At 35.9% G+C, this 20,186-nt stretch overlaps 3 protein-coding genes and 1 long non-coding RNA gene across 6 annotated transcripts in view; 2 read left to right on the forward strand and 2 right to left on the reverse strand.

The window, feature by feature from the left end:
- Positions 1 to 404: 404 nt before the first annotated feature.
- LOC105672605 (ATPase ASNA1 homolog) lies at positions 405 to 2,935 on the forward strand. The gene is made up of 6 exons (XM_012367652.2): positions 405 to 672; positions 971 to 1,179; positions 1,374 to 1,476; positions 1,751 to 1,901; positions 2,004 to 2,312; positions 2,500 to 2,935. Exons 1-6 carry the CDS (start codon positions 548 to 550, stop codon positions 2,617 to 2,619), a joined length of 1,017 nt encoding a protein of 338 aa, XP_012223075.1. The 5' UTR covers positions 405 to 547; the 3' UTR covers positions 2,620 to 2,935.
- On the reverse strand, positions 2,873 to 5,243 carry Gcat (Glycine C-acetyltransferase). Its single transcript, XM_012367651.2, has 7 exons — positions 4,776 to 5,243; positions 4,497 to 4,693; positions 4,102 to 4,388; positions 3,813 to 4,019; positions 3,559 to 3,751; positions 3,266 to 3,443; positions 2,873 to 3,136 (listed from the first exon to the last, which is right to left on the reverse strand). The coding sequence occupies exons 1-7, from the start codon at positions 4,795 to 4,797 to the stop codon at positions 2,979 to 2,981; spliced, it is 1,242 nt and encodes a 413-aa protein (XP_012223074.1). The 5' UTR covers positions 4,798 to 5,243; the 3' UTR covers positions 2,873 to 2,978.
- Positions 5,244 to 5,393: 150 nt separating this feature from the next.
- LOC105672603 (BOS complex subunit NCLN) lies at positions 5,394 to 9,261 on the reverse strand. Of its 2 annotated transcripts, XM_067353958.1 has the most exons (8): positions 8,995 to 9,261; positions 8,726 to 8,921; positions 8,462 to 8,649; positions 8,028 to 8,357; positions 7,737 to 7,946; positions 7,229 to 7,633; positions 6,930 to 7,150; positions 5,394 to 6,842 (listed from the first exon to the last, which is right to left on the reverse strand). In XM_067353958.1, the coding sequence occupies exons 2-8, from the start codon at positions 8,898 to 8,900 to the stop codon at positions 6,704 to 6,706; spliced, it is 1,668 nt and encodes a 555-aa protein (XP_067210059.1). In that variant the 5' UTR covers positions 8,901 to 8,921; positions 8,995 to 9,261; the 3' UTR covers positions 5,394 to 6,703. The 2 variants fall into 2 exon arrangements, with proteins under 2 accessions (XP_067210059.1, XP_012223073.2); XM_012367650.2 differs by having other exon boundaries at positions 8,726 to 9,260.
- Positions 9,262 to 10,292: 1,031 nt separating this feature from the next.
- LOC105672584 (uncharacterized) overlaps positions 10,293 to 20,186 on the forward strand; it is a 176,994-nt gene continuing 167,100 nt past the window's right edge. For both annotated transcript variants that reach the window (XR_001100847.2, XR_010890039.1), the window contains exon 1: positions 10,293 to 10,755. This is a non-coding gene — a long non-coding RNA (uncharacterized lncRNA). The remainder of the gene's footprint in view (positions 10,756 to 20,186) is intronic.

Here is a 20,186-nt window from a genome sequence, read left to right on the forward strand (position 1 = left end):
ATTTTATAAAATTATATTATATAATTACTTTACTTAATTCCCATTTGTAATTGTTATATTTAATTGGAAATAGTAAAATTGTAATGTGAAATGTAACATTGTAATGTGAAAAATAAAATATGTAAAGAAAAATAAAGGCAAATCTAAATGTATCATGAATTCCTTATTCCATTAATAATTATAAATATATTGCTTAATATATGTTAAATTTTGCTATTTATTTTGCTAATTATTACATATTACACACACTTATTTTATATTTTACATACTTTACACACTATCTTTCCTTTAGTCGTTCTCTCTTGCACTTTTTGCAACTTTGAAATGAAATAGAAATACATTTATGTTTTGGAGGAAGAAAGAGAAGAAAATCGAAGTGCAGAAAGTATAATTAAACGAACAGATCTTAATTTGCCACGTTGTGCGCCAGGCTTTAGTCCACACTCGTGTCTGCTCTCCTCGATTCGTTTGATGTGTTAACATGACGGATATTGCATGAAAATTACGTGTCAGGTTTTCACGATATTTGCATCATCATTGTCGATAAATGAGTACGACGGAAAACGAAGCGATGGAGGAATACGAACCCTCCATCAAAAATGTAATCGACCAACTTTCCTTACGATGGATCTTCGTGGGCGGCAAAGGCGGAGTCGGGAAAACAACTTGCAGGTATACATAACCTGGGGAAATATCGTTTATCAGTAACATTTCAATGAAATAAATCAATAAAAATCCAATATAACGTATATACATTTTTCTATATAAATATTTGGTTATGACATAAAATATTAGAAATTTTTTTCATAAAACTATATAAAATTCTACAATAATTTAGCTACATTTTACTTCAAATAAAAAAATATATTAAAGTTCTTATTTTTTTGCTGCTTTTTTTCAAGTATAAAAAAAAATATGATTTATATAATTAAAAAATTATGCAAGAACTGATCTAATCTTTATCTTACAGTTGTTCTTTGGCAGTACAGCTGTCTAAAGTTAGAGAGAGTGTCCTTATCATATCCACGGATCCAGCGCATAATATCTCTGATGCATTTGATCAGAAGTTTAGTAAGATACCCACAAAGGTGAAAGGTTTTGATAATTTATTTGCAATGGAGATTGATCCTAATGTTGGTGTTACGGAATTGCCAGAGGAATATTTTGACAGTGATGCAGGTTTGTTGTTAAAATTATTTTATTTTTAATATGTGTCTAAATGAGAAATTCTCTTGCTAAAGATTAAGCATAATGGTAATATTTGATGTACATTTAAAACAAAAATAAAATATTAGAGATAAGATTTTTTAAAAATATATTTGTCATTGTATCAGCAAGAAATAATAGAATAAAAAAATCTTGCTTTTTATCAGTTTCAGGAGGAGAAGCAATGCGATTAGGCAAAAGTGTCATGCAAGAAATTGTTGGTGCATTTCCTGGTATAGATGAAGCTATGAGCTATGCGGAAGTTATGAAGTAAAGTTATGCTTTTCTATTTCTCACTTTTGTGAAATGTTAAGAGAATAATTTTTTGTTATCAACTCTAAAATTATACATGTCTCAAAAAAATTTTTTTTACTTATTTGCTTGTTTTAAAACAGGATTTTTTCTTGCTTTTGCATAAACAATTACAATTGAAGAAGTAAAATCAACAATTTATCTTCGAGTATAATAAATCAATAGTAAATTAATTTATTTAAAGCATATAATTATATATATATTTTTCATCAATATTGAATTCTGCTTCTAGGCTTGTAAAAGGAATGAACTTTTCTGTTGTGGTATTTGATACTGCACCCACCGGACATACTTTAAGGTTACTATCGTTTCCACAAGTTGTTGAAAAAGGATTGGGAAAATTAATGCGTTTGAAAATGAAGATTAGTCCTCTCATCACACAGGTTGGACAATGCATTTTGGATTATACAGAAATTATTAATATATACTAAAAAAGTATCAAGCATTTGTAAATGATTCAAATTGAAAAAATCTTTATGTTGTAGATAAGTTCATTATTGGGATTGACAGATTTCAATGTGGATATATTTTCTAATAAAATGGAGGAAATGCTCGCTGTGATTCGGCAAGTTAATGAACAGTTCAAAAATCCCGATCAGACGACTTTTATATGTGTTTGCATAGCAGAATTTCTGTCGCTCTATGAAACAGAACGACTTGTACAAGAATTAACAAAATATGGTATTGATACTCATAATATCATAGTGAATCAATTATTATTCTTGAAAGAAGGAGATAGTCCATGCCGGTTTTGTCTCGCGAGGCATAAGATTCAGGAAAAGTATCTAGATCAGGTAAATAATAATCGAATTTATTATTGATATTAATAAATTCAAAAATTATTTATTAAGTTTTTATATTTACAATTTTTAATTATAGTAATTAAACATTTTTTTAAATACTCTACACTAATATACTTTATTAAAAGTGAAACAAATTATAAAAACCCTGCAAACTAAATATTACTTATTTTCTTTCAAGATAATGGATCTGTATGAAGAGTTTAACGTTACACGGCTTCCTTTATTGGAGAGGGAAGTGCGCGGAGTACAGCAGGTCAGGGAATTTTCAGAAAATCTTATCAAACCTTATAAGCCTTAGCATCTACATAATTAATGTGTAATAACAATACATTGCATCTAATTTGAAATTTTGTACACTTGCGATCATGCGTGTTGGAAATATTTGTATAAAGAATCGTATACCTTCATCATATTTCTCTATTAAGCTATTTGTTATTGCACGTGTTAACAAATTCAGTGTTGCATTTGCGCGCACTATATTTGCAATATTTTTGCAATATTTGCAACATTTAATTTGTGTACAAAAATGTATTCAAAATTGTATACAAAAATCAGTTTTCAGACGGAAAAATATTTATGCATATAATGATAAAAAATACATATTGGAAACAAAATTATTCAACATTTCTTTCACATAATTGAAGATATAATAGGACTTTATGGAATCACTGTAAACTCTTTCCCGATTTGTATGAAAGCATTTACGGCATGATTTATGTCTTCAGTCGAATGCGCTGCACTAATTTGAACACGTATTCTTGCTTTATCCTTTGGTACTACAGGATAACTAAATCCAATAACGTAAATTCCTTTTTCTGTAAAAAACATTTTTATTTATGCGAAACATTATAGAACTGAAAAAAATGCTGCCGTATGTTTTATCATATATTTAACATTTTTAACGATTTTATAATTATTTTTGAAAAATATATATGTACACATACCCATCATTTTATCTGCGAATGTTGTTGCTAATTTCGCATCGCCCAACATAACAGGACAGATAGGATGATTATCGCCGCTGATAGTAAAACCAGCCTTGGTCATCGCATCTCTGAAATGCTCAGTATTACCTGCTAAACGATCCAAAAACTTTGTGCTGTCCGTTATCAGATCCATCACCTATTCATAATGCGTAGATGTGCCTTAGATTTGATATAATTTCTATTTTATGCTTTTCTTTTAATTAATATGCAGTATTTATTATTAATTAATTAATCATAACGTAATAATTTACCTTACTTGCCGATGCAACAACAGGCGGAGGCACTGAATTTGAGAACAGATACGGTCTACTTCTTTGTCTTAGCAAACTGATAATCTCTTTTTTACTAGTCGTGTAACCACCTGCTGCTCCTCCGAGAGCTTTTCCTAACGTAGAATTGATGATGTCAATACCTCCTAGATGACCAAAATACTCTTCCGTACCTCTAAAATAAAATGAAATAAAAAATATTGAGAAATAATAGGTAACAATTTTTTTTAACATACCTGCCAGTTTTGCCAAAAAATCCAGTAGCATGGCAATCGTCTACGAATGTGATAGCGTCATACTTTTTAGCAAGCTCGATTATTTTCGACAATGGTGCAACAGTACCGTCCATGGAAAATACACCATCGGTTGCGATAAGGCGTAAACGTGCTGACTTGCTTTCCTGAAGCTTATTTTCCAAATCTGTCATATCTCGATGTTTGTATCTTAACATTGTAAATGAAAAAAAAAGACATTGCAGCAATTTAGAAAATCTTGCATTTATAAATAAATAATAAACCAAGTCACCTATATTTTTTTGCTTTACATAATCGTATTCCGTCGATGATAGACGCATGATTTAGCTCGTCACTTAACACCGCGTCATCAGCAGTCAATAAAGTTTCAAAAACACCAGCATTCGCATCAAAGCAGGATGCATAAAGTATTGTATCTTCTCTGCCGTGAAATATAGCGATTTTCTTTTCTAATTCGACATGTATTTCCTGCGTTCCGCATATAAATCTCACAGAACTCAAACCAGCGCCATATTTATCTAATGCATTTTTTGCTGCATTAATAACATCCTTGTTGTCCTGAATTTAACAAAATTTTATCAAATTTTTAGAAAATATAAAATTGCATTATGTATTTATCTTGCCAATCGTTCAATCTTGTATAATTCTTTTAAAATTCTATCTTACCGCTAGACCCAAATAATTGTTCGCGCAAAAATTGAGCGCCTTTTTCCCGTTCGACAATGTAATTCTCGTTCGTTGAGGTGAAGCAATTATGCGTTCATTTTTCCATGTGCCAGCTTTTTCTATAGCTACCAATTCGGGTTTTACACAAGCAACGAGAGAACTTACTGTTCGCTGAATGTTCCATCTGATATCTTGAACTTTGAAAATTGTAAAAAAAAATTAAATCATATAATCGTTTAAAATAATTTTACGTAAACAATAGTCACGAAATAAACATACTTTTCCGAAATTTGCTATACATATTGCGATAAAATCATTCACTACTTTTAACTCCAATCAATGCTGATAAATAACTGATTTTAGATGAAAATAATCCGACTTGATCTAGAAGGTAGTCAAACCAGTTTTACATCTACACATGTATAGTAAATGTATGTCACATATTTACAACGTCATACATCTTTGCGTGCGCTGGGTAATTATTATTACACAATAAAAATCGAGTAAACATGTCACATCATATGTGAGATAACAGGATAGATATTTTTGTGAATTAATAAATGATGATTGAATGATGATGATAATAAATAATGATTTTTAAATAGATTTACATATCGATGCCACTAATGAAAAGTATTGTAATTTTTTAAATAATCACAATTATTAGTCAATGCTATCTTAACAGTAATGCTTTTCAAAATTTCTTTCAACATGACATAAAATTGCAAATGCTAAGCAATGTATGAAATGATTATTAAACTACATGGATTTATTAGTGCTACTTTATGAACTCTAATAATTCCCATGAAGAATTAGAGTTTACAATTACAATACTTTATATCAGTGGCATCGATATTAATCGCATGTTAATAGGGTATTTAAAATTCAAAAATAAAATTATATTTATTCTTTTATCTTGTATATTTCAACCATTTTAATAATTTTACCATAAATTTCTTGACTTCCATCTAAATCTGTACCTGCTTACCCATTAATATATAATAATGTATTAAGTACTCCACATACATACACACACACACACACACACACACACACACACATTCATATATTTAACTCGTCACATAAATCCTAATTTGCATTTAACAGATTGTGAGCAGTACGTAGTTAAAACATTTGTTTCATATTTTACTAAACAATAGTAAAATAACAGTTCATTACAATAATTAATGCAAACTATTTGTATTATAAAGAAAATTCAATGTAGATTAACATTAATAAGTTTTATATTGTACTGTAGTTCAACCAAAAAGCAAGATTTGTACTAAAATGTTAAATTAAGATATAGAAAACTTTTACGCTGCTACCACATTAATGAGCATCTTTTAGAATTACCAAAACTAACAATAAGCTTGAAGCTTTCTTCTTGGTTGCATCTACTTGTAAAGTATACATGCTATATTATATATTGTATATTTATTCCATATATTATCAAGCGTGAAGCTGTCTTCTTTTCTACATCTTTCTGTATACGTATTTTTTTATGTATATAAAGAAAAAGTAAAAATGAGATCAAAGTTTTATTTAATCATTAAAAATAAAGAATTGATTTCATTCCTAAAGGATATTAAAATTAATAAATTTACAATTACTTATAAAGCATCTTTAATAAATATAGGCTTGAAATATCTACCATTAGATACATATATTAAATTTTATAGCGATTTACGTTCCCATGTAATAATTTTCCAGTCTTTATTTCATAAATCATAACTTGCATCCTGATATCTCACTATTTGGTCGATCATAAATTGGTCTTAATTATCACCTTTCTTTATATGGCAGTTCAACTAGAGAACAATTTCTATTTACACGAAAATATTATACTTTTTCTCAATGTCTAAATATCGTTATATTGCTGGAAGAGATTACGAGAGGGTAGCGATATTCGATTGAGCATTATGAATATGTAATCTTCATAGTTATTCTACAATTAAAAGTTTATGAAATAAATATACAAATCAACTTGTATACTTGCCTTTATCGCAAATTATTCGCCTTTGGCAATTACCTAAATATACATCAATATACAATTATTTTGGAGTACTCATAGCACTTTGGAGGAAATATATTAACTCTTTAAGAGCTACAGTCAACTTTTTAGTGTAAGTTGATCGTTTAACTGACTGGAAATTTTTAAAAACTTTCTCCAATACATTCAATTTTCGTTTGTAAATGCGAAATAAGATTTAAGCCGTCTTGCTCTTTGCAGAAAATCTCGTTGCTAGAGAATAAATGCGTGGAAAATTATGTATAATCATGTAAAATATCCCCAAATACACGATTATGCCGAATGTAAGAAAGAGATCAAACACAGCCGGCTTTACACTGTAATAGAATATAAATAACATATGCAGTTAATGCCAATCACTATTTATCACAAATGCGTTATAAAATAAGAAGACTATACTTTACCTATATACATTTAGATTTGCTTTTGTGACATCATAGAATACGAATTCTGGATCTCGTTTATCAGGAGTATGGAGAGTAATTTTAACCTCTCCCAAGTATCTCGCCATTGCTTCTTTCAAAGTACCGACTAGTAAGTTGTGTTTGTCTGCTAGTAAAGATGCTGCTCTTGGTTGAGAAGCAAAGTAATTAAACCATAAAGAGAGCGATTCTTTCGACACATCCTGCAAAGAGAGATTTTTTACGTATAAATATGCACAGAATATAAAGACAGTGAGCGCAAAAATTTATAACAATCGTACCAGTGAACCAGAAAAGATTTGACTAGAACTTAAGTTGTATATATGTCGTGCTAATGCTTCAGATATAACTTGAGTATGCTTGTATAATATGTCTACTTGTCCTTCCTTAGCAACGTCTAATATAGTACTTCTAATTGGATCTTCGTGACTTTTTAATGTGGATAAAGTCGCAGCTGGCAATCTCCGAATACTGTATCTTTCGTGTTCCCAAGCTAATGTTTCTTCCGCAAGATTGATCTTCTTATGCACACCTTCAACATTGACAGTATTTAGGGATTGCGACACAGTTTTCAGTTCCTTGTAAAACAAACCACCCGACGAATTCTCTTTAGGTGGCTTTGATACGTGTACATATAAATTATCGCTCACAGAAACTGTGTCAAGACATATTACATAAGCTGCATCCTATATTCAAAACAGATATTGTATATATTATATTTATTAAAAATAATAGAGATATTAAAATTAACCATAAGTATTATTAATTGATATTAATTCATTGCATTACCTGTACAATAGATCCTTCAAGTCCATCCAATTGATCCTCCAGCCATTTCTTACTACCCTGATAGTTTAATTTGCCAGCTCCAGTTGCAATAAAAACAATATTATACTGCGGTCTTGATCGACCTGTCGAATACAAAGCAGAGAACAGTCGCGCTATTTCTAATAACATAGCTATACCGGAAGCATTGCTGTCTGCACCAAAGGACAGTTCCTATAATAGCAATGAAATATACATGTTAGCACACATCAGGTGAGTATCAAGAATCAGTTGTAGATTTTAATAATAACTTACAGGTACTACCCCAATGCTATCATAATGTGTTACTATTGCTATAGTAGGTAATTTCTCCTCAGCGCCAGTTCCAGTTAACTTGCCATGCAGTGTGGCAACCTTAACATCTGTTTTAGGAAGTGCCTGTGCAGTGGTTACCACTACTTGATAACCACTGGCGGAAATTGAGTTGTACATAGCCTCTGCTGCGGTGCCAGCTTTTTCATCAGTAATAAAACCATCTGCAATATCGTCCAGAATTGTTTGAAGATTTGGATGCCACAGTGCAAAGTATACTGGTATCATCGTCTCAGAGCCATACATCATAGCCTCTTCTAGATTCATGATGTGCTAAAATTAAAACAAATTATCAACTAATTAGTAATAAATTCATTTTAATTGTTAACAATAGCAATATTATAAAACATCAAAGCTGTATTAATTTTATTACCAACCTGCTCTTCCTCTATTGTAAGCTCATTTATTTTCTCAGGCAGAACAATTACCAATGCGCCAGCCTTGCTTTTAATGGACTGGAAGACAGACGGCGTGATATCCAAAGCTTTTGCAACAACGCAGTGTCTAGAAGTACTCCATCCAGTCAATGATCTCGCCTCCAAGGAAACCGGTGCATTTCGACAACCTGGTGAAAATTTTCATTAATTCTTTAAAAACCGTACGATCTTTAAAGATTATCACAGACAAAAGTGATATCTCACCATGTGGAACTCCGTGCAAGTCATACTGATGCATACGATATACAGGGAACTCGTGGGAAGCGGCTACAGGATTAACCGGAGAGATGATAATGAAAATCGGCAGAACTATTAATAAATAGTACGGCAAATATCCCCGACACAGTTCGGCGAAACTGTCGCATTCTTCTAGCCACATATTTCCACCGAGAGCGCTATACTATCAGTTCAAACAAAGCAGTTTTTCCGTAATTTCATTGACTTAATTCCATCAAGAAATTTCCTCGACGTACCCTTTTCGCCTCTGCAACGATGAATCCCCTTTTCCGGTAGCCCGGTATCAGGTTGCGTTAGGTATGATTGGCTAAAAGCCCATCAAGCAAATTTATGTATTCTTCATTAATGTCTTCCGGTAGTTTACAATTAGTTGCGTTCATTAAACATTTTATAATGATAAATCACTTTTATAATTATTTTCCTAATATTTATTGAAACATTTCGAATATTGTTTCTGAGCCTAGCAGTAGAATCAGTTTTAATTTAATTGCACTTTCTGTATTTATTTTTTCTCTATGCAAGAAGTGCAACCAACACAACAGATTCAATTACTGCAATTCGATTGGTCCGTAGTTTCCATTGTTTTAAAGGTACATCCAAATAAACTTGCATAAACTCATACATAAGGATTGATCCATTTTGTTTGAATATCTTAGGTCTTGCACACAAGACACGTTGACGCGCGGCTAAAGGCGACATGCTAGCCAATCAATCTTTTGTTCTTACGTTCTAAAACAGTAGTTGCCCTAAGGTCGAATTCGCGCGGCAAATGATAATTAAAATGGGATGTTTTGATTGGTTAATTTGTGACGCGGCGGATAACGCGACGCGTGACGCGCTCAGTGGGAATTCGGCCTAATAGCGTTTTCGATTGCACGGATTTTTATCGACCCAGGTTGATCAATCACTATTTTACTATAAATTCATGTCTTTTATTGATGGAGATGATCTCATTAATCAACCTTCGGTCGATCAAAATCGCGAAAAAATTCGACGATGATTAGCTAATTTGCTTACTGCTTAGGTCTTACTTAAACCATTGCACATGCAGTGGATATAAAACAAAAATAAAAAATGAATAATGAAGCTTTATTTTACATGCCCCCATTAAAATATTATTTTGGTGAAATAAAACTAAATTTTGTTTCTTTATAAAATCATAAAAAAATAATTATAAAACAGATTTTACATGAAATACTATCAAAAAATTTCACTTGTTACGTTTTACATTCAATATTTCTTAAAAAATCTTTTATTTTTGATTTATAAATTCTGTAGAGAATATTTTATTCAAATATCTTTCTCAAATTTCAATTTTAATTTAAATTAATCGTGTTAACAAAATTTTAGAAAAATCATAATCAGAACCGAAAAAACTGTTGTTTAAAGAGTTCCAGTTCTTTTTTATCAAAAAAACCGAAACTGGAACCGAACTAATTATATATTTCGTTTCAAACCATAACTGTAAACCGTATCGAAATATCACATTGGTCCGAGTTCCTGATTTTAATTTTTAACAATTGGCAATATTGATATTCAGTTAATTAAAAATGGCTGTAAGTAGTGAAACGCGTTGCGGCCGCTCGTAGATCCGCTTTCAAATCGTTCTGTATTTGTTACCGTAAACCACACTAAGTGTTTAACATAGTATATATATCGTGTGCAATTGTTATTTTACATTGATATCGTGATTTCGGTGCCTGTAATCCGTTTAATGTATCCGTAATTGATCGTGCCGCGAGTGACCGCGAAACCGCGAAATCGCGTTTGAATCGCTCCGTGTATTTCGTGAATATCATTGTCTGAAATCTGAATCCCGTGTGCGAAGAATAATCGCGTGTGATATTAAGGAAGTATAGGACTTTCTTCCTAAACATCAGTGCTGTAAACAGCCGTTATTCCGATGCCGCTTCTGTATTAGAAGTTCGCCGAAATTATTCTCGATTGTTTTCCTAGAAATGCAGCGCATGTGTGAGTGGTCTCATCTACATCACCAGGTATGCACATATATATTATCGTCCTAAAGTTAAACTTTGCTGTTCGTATATCTCCCTACATCTCAGTCGATGCAGTCGATAGCCATATTACCGACGGTCAGCTATATTAGTTTTCAATTACCATCAAATATTCAATTATCATCAAATATATAAAAACTTTAACTTCCGTGATGAACTATTTACATTAAAGATGCCAGCACAATCAATAACTTCAAAAATTTAAACCTATGTGATAATCCTATGTAAATGTTGCATGTTTTCTCTGAATAGGCTAAAATTCTTTTAGCTAATCATTGATCTTTTCTTGTACTAACAAAATACTTCTGTATTTCTATATATATTATCAGAATCGTATGTTCATTATATGTTAAATTAAATTTATAAATTATTCACCAGACCAGTAAAAATATATTATCCGAGAAAAAATAAATCTTTCATTATCAAAAATAAATCTTTCATTATTTAGACTTTACTCTCTATTAGATTTGTATTTGAAAAAAAAGAAAAATGAGAAACAGCTGAACATTTCTATATTTATTGTTCATCGAATAATACTTTACGGATTTTGAGCTCCATTAATCTCTTAGTGATTCCATGCTTATTCGTAACGGTAGAGAAGTGTATCACGTCGACATAAAGGAAGTCGCGGGGATAAGGGAGGTGTCCACTTATGGGGTCTATCAAAACGCGGTTGGTCGTACGTGGGGCATGTTACATTCTCGGGCGGACCCCCGTTGTCATCGACAATGCGTCGTTCAATGCCACCTAATTCGCAACAATGGCCCCAGCAGCCATATATTAATGGTCCGTATAGTATACCCGTATAGTATATACTCGATGGCCGAACATTATATCGCCTTCGAGGATCGAGCGTGCCAGTGTTAGAGCCGGCAGCAGCCAAATCTGTGTCCTTCATGGTAGCGTTCCACGTGGATACGATGCGCTCGCACGCTTTCACACGGACGAACAAGTTGCGTCTGCCATCTCCGCATGTGTATGTATGTGCTGCGGGTCGTCGGAAGCGCAGCATCCCGGACGCGCGCGTCTCTCTCTCCTGGCGTCCGTGCAGATGCGACTCAATTTCGTGGATGACAAATCGCGCCCGTAACGCTGTCAGGCGACGATTAAAGGGCGCGGCCCCCGGAATTTAATGGCGCGTCCTGATTTCGATTAGGGTGAGAATAGACCGGTTTATGAATAATAATAACGTGCTACGCGCGCCCGGGGAAAGAAAGGTGAAGACGCCCGCTGCGGGCAGCACCGTGACGGGATTTTATTAACCTATTCCCGTTTGCCCGATTAATTCATCAAGTCCTAATATGGTGATGATACGGCGCGATAATGTGACATTAAATTGCGATGCTTGCGTACCTTGTTTAATAGGCGGAGAGAGTCGTTATCTCTCGATAATACATACCTATAAATTAATAATAATTGATAACATACTCGAATGACTGCAGAGACGATAAATATTTATATGTTTTTTTAATCAAAGTTTTTTAAATATACAAAAATTTATGCACTCCTGCGATTGAAGGTTTCTGAAGAGATGTATATCATGAGCTTTACAAAGACTGAACATAGTTATTCGATGATCAATTCAACGTTGTTGTGCGAATCGTCCTAATTGACAATCGTCCGTTAGAATGATATTTTCCACAGGCCTTGTAGAACTTAGCGGAAAATTGCTGCTGCTCGGAGTGGCCAAGGTTTCCGTAATTAACGAGTGGCTACTCCGTAATTAAATGCATCTAATGCTGCAGCCTGCAGGGCGGATCTCGCTATTTCCTTCGTGCGCGCTCCGACCGCTCCCCACTCGGTCATGCTAATCGATACATCGTTACGGTATATTAAAATACATTTTTCGGTCGTGCCGATAGATCGTTTAGACGCGCTGGTAAATCTTGTGCGGGCGAGCGGCCGCGTTCAGTAATTATCCGTCTAATTATCAGCGTTCTAAATTACAACGACCCGCGGGGCTATCATTACCGGATCGAGATAACGAGTTTTCCGCGCAATTATGTAAATATTCCTATTTATTTATACACGATGAATTACACGCCGTTCCATTTGAAGTGGTGCGACCGCTTTGCTCGTGTCGCTCCGCCGATTCGTCACAAGATTGCCTATTAGCTCTTTACACGCAATTTGTAAAAGGATCGAGCCGATATTTCCCACTTTAAATCGTTTTCTTTATATTATCTTAATCTAAATTGGATAATCTAGTTTCTCGATTATGCTTAATTATATGTATTTCTCAAAACATTAATATATTTTATAAAATAGCGTTCCGTGCAATATATTACATAATTACGTCAAAAAACTAGTCGGACGACTAAAGTATATCCTGGTTGCAGGCAATTTATGTCAATTACTTTACGTCGATATTCTTAAATTTTATTTTACATAAATCTATACCGGATGTGTTAAAATTTTTAAATAATTTTAATAACTAAATAAAAGAAAAATTTTTTAAATAGCAATGTAACGTCTGATTAAATAATCTAAAATATTATCTTATTTTAATTTCTTAAAAATATCTTAATTTTTAACATAACCGCAATCAATTTGCGCGTCCTTTTATTAGTTGAATTCTCGAGTCTCGCATCGAAAACGTGGTCTACCACGCCTTGGGTGCGCGAGCAAGCTGACAAATCATCGACTCGCGTAACTGTCCTCGTTGCAATAGCGAAGAGCGTGCCAATGGAATGTTTGCCTTCAATTCGGTGACGTTATCGGCGTTATCGTTCGATTTATAGCCCGGAGAAGAAACGTAATGCCCTAGGAAAAACACGCCTATTCAGCGTCACGCGTGAATCCGCCGGGCGTGAGTCGAGGGGGTGATCTTATCTGCTTCCCTATTAAGAAACATCGCGACTTTACAATCTACACCCTCCCCCGTTTCCCCTCCCGCGCGACGTCCGGCCGTTATAGATTGTATTTGCTGACAAATGACGATTTACATTAATTTAGATAACCTGCGATTAGGTCACCATCGTAAGCCGTCGACCGTCCGAGATCTCGCTGCGAGCGAGCGCGGCTATATAACGTGAGATTAGTGGGCTCTCGATGGCTCTTATCGCGTATCAAGTGGATACCTGATAACTGCCAGTGTATTTTGAAATTCAGCTTTCACGCGGGAGAATACATAATTAAAGACGAGTGATTCATTCACACCTTTATTTATGCAGCACAGCTTTATTGAATTGAAAATGCGTGATATTTTCAATTAATATTTCATGAAGAATTCTACAGCGGACAAGAAATTATTCTTTTTAATTGGCCATTTTATGATGTAATAACCTGATATTTCTTGACTAATTAATCGCACTTAGGTGCACGAGCAATCGAAGGAAATCGATACAATAATTCGATTTCGAAATGAGGCGAAGGCGCGTTAATGACGCTCGGACACCGCAGGTGATCGTTGCATCGGGTCGCTGCGTGCGTGCATCTTCGCGTGCGGGGGGAAATTAATGAATTTCAAATCGCAGCATCGCGAGTAGTTAATTTTCGTGGAAGCAACCGCGCGGAGAGATGACTACCCGCTGGAGAACACGCTCATTTAATGCCATCGGGTACTAATAGCGTTTCGATTGCTCGCTGCCAATGGCGTAGGGATACCGGCCTAAGGTTCGAAGGAAGGTAAACATACGTGCCAACGGTAACGCAGGTGCTGCTGCGTGCGTATATTATGCCGATTAAAATTTGCATAACTCGCATTACTGCGTAGTATGTAAATTGCGCATTGGTTGTAAAATACAGGCGGCCGCGAGCGCGCGCGCTGAGGAGCACGGGTTCACATATATTTACGGTACGGACCTCTCAAATGAGGACGCTCGGCTAATTATTATTAAGTTGTCAACGCCGCGAATGCTTAAATAAACAAGATATTAATTGTCTTAATTGCCAAGCCGCTTTCTCGTGTATCTCTGCGTCCGCGACGTTATAAACATTACGAATAAATATCATATAATAAGTGATATTATTATCTATAATATTAGCAGCAAAAGTATCGCGCATAATCACAGTTAATTTAAAATTGTGAAAGGCAAGCTAGCCTAGAGAGTGGATCGAGAAAATAGAAGACAACAATGTCGCTTAAAGTTCTCCGATATTTTTTTCTGGCGTTTTTGAAACATCTTTTAAATGTCCTTTAGACTAGCATGTTATACGGGTTAAGATTATGGGGCGTCCTTGTTTGCTTTTCTTATAGAAATAAACATTAACTTTGCTAAAAATGCACTAATCATCTTTTCTAATAAAAAGAAAAAATGTTTTAGAAACTCTTAATGTAACGTGAAAGGTTAACGACCGCAACGAAATTCTTTTATTAAATCTTTTATTACCATAAATGTGTGTGTGTATCTTTTGCACATTACTCTTAATAATACAAAAAAAAAAACAGATTTGTAACACATACAAAAAATCGAATAGAAAAGTAGGCACTATGAAAGAACGGAAATTTACGATACAAAAATTTAGTTAAGAAAACCTTTCTCACAGTGGGAGATAAAGAAAATATTCGTTACTATTGTGTCATGTGTCATTTTCTAATGATCTTAATGGACTTAAAAACCGTCATTTTTCACTTATATTGGCAGAAAGATACCTAAGTTTTTTTAACACGCGCTACCTCGATTATATGCGTGAAAATCGAGGACGAGAATTGGTAACGCCGTTTGCGTATTATTCAAAACGCTGCACAGCACATGAACATGGTCCCGATTGTGTGCGTGGGAACCCAGAACGAGAATTCTGCTCTTCTTAATTGAAATGTCTCAACTAACATTTTTAATTTTTCGAGAAAAATGAGGATTAAAGGTGTAAAACATGTTAAAGTACAAATATAAACAAAAAGACGAAAAATGAGAATTTTGCAGATAGGACATTTTAACCAAGAAGGGCAGAATTAGTAACGCTGATCGGGTATGCAATATTGTCGTAGCAATAATCGATGTATAAGATTACGTGGATTTGTAAATTTTATCCACGCACAATCCTGTCGCAAAATATATATTTCTCCGCGATTATATTTATACCAGCTTGCTGGAAATTCTTGGGCGGATTCTAATTTGATTGCCGGACGCGAGATCGAAGCGCGAAGGCGATTAGGTTTTAGTGTCACAGCTCTTGCGCCACAGATCGTCCAGAGATACAGTGAGGGCCGGCCGTGTACGGGTGACAAATGTTATACCGGGACTTTCCTAATTTCACCGATTATCTCACTGATCTCGCGCTCTTTCCCGGGACACTGCTATATTTTTTCTTCTCCCCAACGGGAATCAGAAGAAAAATAATATCAGTCTTCTACGAAGAAAGGTACCTAACTGGCTGGCACGATGCACGGAAGACTAACGGTAACGGCGAGAAAGACGACGGATTTATGGTCAGCTACCGTGATTGTCCGAAACCGATCAAAGGATCGACGATCGAGAATAGTCCGAAAGAGATCTTACTCGTCGCTGATCGCTCGGAGATTAGAGAGAAGCAACTATAATGAAAAATATATCTGATTCTGTACAGGAATCTGTCCAATTTTGCTGTCTTTATTTTTCTGAATGGCCTCGTTATGGAAATTCTTACTTGAACGTTGCATCAGAAATTTGATTTCTCGTACGATTTTGAATACTTTTCTAGATTGTCGATTTTTCGAAGGTGCAATATCTATTACGAGATCTTTGCATTGCTATTAACTTGTTTTTCAATTTCTGACGGAAGCAAACAACGTAACGTTCGCATAAATTGAGATCGCAATCCAATAAAACGTACCCGCTTCATTCCGTCGAGCGCTTCGCGGAAAAATTTTACAAGATAGATATTGCTGCCAGTTGTACGTAATGGCGGCGATGTACAACATGATTACCGATTAGTCATACTTTATCAATAACGCCACGGAGATCTTATTCTATCTCGATCGTTCGTAGCTGGAATCGTCAATGGTGAATTGAGTAACCGCGATCTGCATCGGCTTGATTCAAATCGTGCACGTATAAAGCCCTCATGCTCTTCGAAAGTATTAAAACCATATAACAGTGACGGTTGCGATTAACATATTTATCGATTGCAGATGATTATTAATGAATAAAACTTTGGCATATAAACGCCGAGAAGATTAATTTTGCATCGAAAACAAGTCCACATGTTAAAATTAACATATAAAATTTTTTCTTTTACTTATTCTTACATCTTTATATCAATTGAATCGCAAATTAAAAGTGTCATATTTTACTTCTTTGATTGCTAATAATATCGTAAGACAGCAAGTCTAAATATTCATCTGGAAAATGTGTGTATTCCCTCAAGGTCCGAAACGAGTCGAAACGAGTCGAAACGAATTGAAACAAGTCGTTTCTATTCCGCTATTTTTTCCGAAATCCCAACATCCCTGTCGCTTTCATCTTGGTGAGAGACACCTGCGTTTCTTCGCATCTCGGGAAACCGTTATGGTCATCGGACAGAGATTCCGCCTAATAAAGACATAATTCTACGAGATAAAATCTACCTCTCTCTTGGTCGTGCTTGCACGCGTATCGCTATCTTTACGAGCGACTACCTCCCCGTCTAATTCGAAAACAGATCGAATGTCGAGCTCGGCCGACCAGCTCCGCGCGCAGATTCACGATCTTTCTCGGAAAAAAAGAACGTTCCACGCGATTTACGGCCTCGTTAAGTCCCCGGCACTACGCAGGCTCGTATTAACGACGCGTCGCAGATGTATTAACTGCGATTGTTAAGCGATCTATGCGCACGGGCGAACAATGGGCGTTTAATCCCAAAGCTGTTTCCTGCTGTTTTCTATATTTCTTCTCTTTGTTACGAATCTTGGGATTGTGTTATCGTAGATGGGATAAAATCTGAGAAAATCTGGCACTATGTTATCAAACTATGTTAATTTATGTTAATCAACTTTGAAATTATTCAACGTTGATTACCTTATAAATTTCATCATCCACATAAATTTTTTCAAGAAAATAATTAAAAATATTTTTATTCGGTTATCACGTACAAGTACCGAGTTTCCGACTATAATTCGTGCTACGATTACTGTACATTTTCCCAACTTCCCCACTGGCTCGTTCAACGTTTTGCTCGTCGTCGGCCTCGTTTCGCGCATATTCCACGCAAATCGCCCTGAAAACGCACGAGGGACAAAACAAGTCGCTCTCCACCGACGGCCGATCGCCCGCAAAATGGCCAGCCATTCGGCGCGATAACAACAACTTGATGAAACGATTAAAACCGTAACGAGCCTCCCCCTCCCGCCGTCGCGGTCGGTGATTGCTGTTGTTACAATCCGCGCTTCCAGCGCGAAAATTTTCCCAATTCACATGTATGAGCGGCCGCATTCCCGCGGGAGCTCTCGGTCAACGTGCTGTCGGGACACCTCCCGCGGGATATGCCCCTGATAAATCCGTCCGGCTGGTGTTAACCGCGCTCTTTTTTCACTCTTTTACGCGACGGCGATCCGGCGATCGTTATTGCAAATTGTATAGACGATTTGAATTTTACCTGTAAAATTAAGAAATATTAGGTATGTATGTAGATTCTTTGGTTCTCATATTTTTGAGAATTATATTTTAAAGCTGTGAAAAATTTCTCATAAATATAAATTATCAATTTTTTGAGAAGTTGATCTTACGCGATAAATAAATTATGAATTTAATTCATTCTTAGTTTGAATTCGTTTGAACTACTCCAAAGTCAAGAGATATGAACGGTATCGGGATTGATAGTTGAAAAACTGCCGCCCTGAAATAAATTCCCAAAATAAAGCGAGCGTGTCTATGACCGGGCGGTTTTGAAATTAATGCGATGCCGTCTGAGGGGCCAACTGGAAGTCATAATTCCGTCATCCTTCAATATCGTTGCCACCACTAAGTGCCGAAATCACTCAGTGGGCGGGAGAGAGCGTTTTGACGATCGCTGCGGCGGCTTTTCCACGATAATCTCAGCTGCTGCGCGCAGCTATATACCGAGCGAATTATCCCCGGGGATGACGCGGGGGAGGGGGGTACGCGATAAATAAACCCTAACCCCATTCAAGTAAGTGGTTATGTTTTTAACACGTGCTAGCGGCCAACAGTTCGCCATCTCTCTCCCCAACCACCCTGCTTCAAAAGTTGTAGTGCATACTGCTGCGTACCGATCCACCGAGAAACGCGCTCGTCCATAATCGCCGTCTCCATAAGCCACGTTATGGTTGCCAGTGGCGTAACAGTGTGGGAATCGAATGTGAATTTGTTACAGTTTAATTAAACGTAAAAGAAACGTTTAATTTATTCATATTAAATTGTGTCCTGGTTAAATCAGAAAAATTATTAAAATTTATTTTTCTCTACAGAATCCTATTACTTTTAAATAAGTCAAAATTACACGTAAAAATATTTACAGAATTCTCAATCACATAATAATTATAATGTGACAGAATTAATTTCTCTTTTTTTTTTTTTAATTTTACACTAAAGGCAAAATTCCGGTAATTACATTTATATTATGGAAATATGTACAATACAATATGCATTTAAATACAACTTGTAATAAATATAATATTTCTTTCTCGAAAAGAAATTGTTTTATTCATTCAGTGAGGTCGCTCTTCGCACAACGGCAACAGCTTCAATTTGCCCGCATGCAAAATGCAGATATTCGTGGCGCTAAATCTTTACGGTAGGATCAATTATGTTCTCATTGCTCATTCCGTGTTAACCACCATCGACGAACCCGATCTTTGCGTAGAGCCCGCTCGACTACGCTGTTGGTATGCACACATGAGCACACGACTTTTACACGCAGCGAGGGGTGAGCAGCAGCAGCAGAAAGTGAGAGAAAGAGAGAGGGGAAGAAAGCGCGAGAGAGAGTAGAAGAAGGAGCGAATCGGGGTGCAACGTGGAAGACGGAGAAGGCCGAGAGAGGCAGGAGGAGAGAATAGCGGAGGCTTCTCTCGTCGAGATGGGAGATGCGCCGACATAACCGATAAATAACAACGGCAACGAGCCTGTCAGACCCTTGTTAAAGCATCGTGCACACGCTCACGCGGACCAGCACGCACGCATTCACGCATTAGAATGCATTTTAACACACTCTCGATCTTTCTCTCTCTCTTTCTCTCTCTCCCTCTCCCTCTCTCTTGTACCCTGGTGGCGAGAGTGCCGTATAAATATTTTGTGGGCCTCCGGGGCCCCCGTGCGCACTCCGGTGACGAATATTACCGGGGCCTCTTCCGACTAAGACGAACGGTAATTAATATCGCTCCTCCATCCACGCGAGAGCCACGAGAGAGCCGCGATTTCTCGCAGACAATTGTTACTTTGTCCAAGTTCCCAGAAACAAACGCTCACGCGTCTCGCCTGCGTTGCGCGCCGGGATCCTGTTACGCGGAGATGCGTTCGCCAGAATTTACAGCGGTCGAAACCGCCGGCAAGATGTGC

Source organism: Linepithema humile, chromosome 4 (assembly GCF_040581485.1).
Source record: "Linepithema humile isolate Giens D197 chromosome 4, Lhum_UNIL_v1.0, whole genome shotgun sequence".
NCBI lineage: Eukaryota > Metazoa > Arthropoda > Insecta > Hymenoptera > Formicidae > Linepithema > Linepithema humile.

Excerpts from the sequence above, each read along its gene's own strand:
- LOC105672605 (XM_012367652.2), top strand. The coding sequence starts at position 548 with ATGAGTACGACGGAAAACGAAGCGATGGAGGAATACGAACCCTCCATC. Across the intron at positions 1,902-2,003 it reads TTAGTCCTCTCATCACACAG|ATAAGTTCATTATTGGGATT; the intron begins GTTGGACAATGC and ends TTTATGTTGTAG. Across the intron at positions 2,313-2,499 it reads AGGAAAAGTATCTAGATCAG|ATAATGGATCTGTATGAAGA; the intron begins GTAAATAATAAT and ends TTTTCTTTCAAG.
- Gcat (XM_012367651.2), bottom strand. The coding sequence starts at position 4,797 with ATGTATAGCAAATTTCGGAAAA. Across the intron at positions 4,020-4,101 it reads TGTAAAGCAAAAAAATATAG|ATACAAACATCGAGATATGA; the intron begins GTGACTTGGTTT and ends TACAATGTTAAG. Across the intron at positions 3,137-3,265 it reads ATTCGCAGATAAAATGATGG|AAAAAGGAATTTACGTTATT; the intron begins GTATGTGTACAT and ends TGTTTTTTACAG.
- LOC105672603 (XM_067353958.1), bottom strand. The coding sequence starts at position 8,900 with ATGTGGCTAGAAGAATGCGACAGTTTCGCCGAACTGTGTCGGGGATAT. Across the intron at positions 7,947-8,027 it reads ATAGCATTGGGGTAGTACCT|GAACTGTCCTTTGGTGCAGA; the intron begins GTAAGTTATTAT and ends TTGCTATTATAG. Across the intron at positions 7,151-7,228 it reads AAATCTTTTCTGGTTCACTG|GATGTGTCGAAAGAATCGCT; the intron begins GTACGATTGTTA and ends CTCTCTTTGCAG.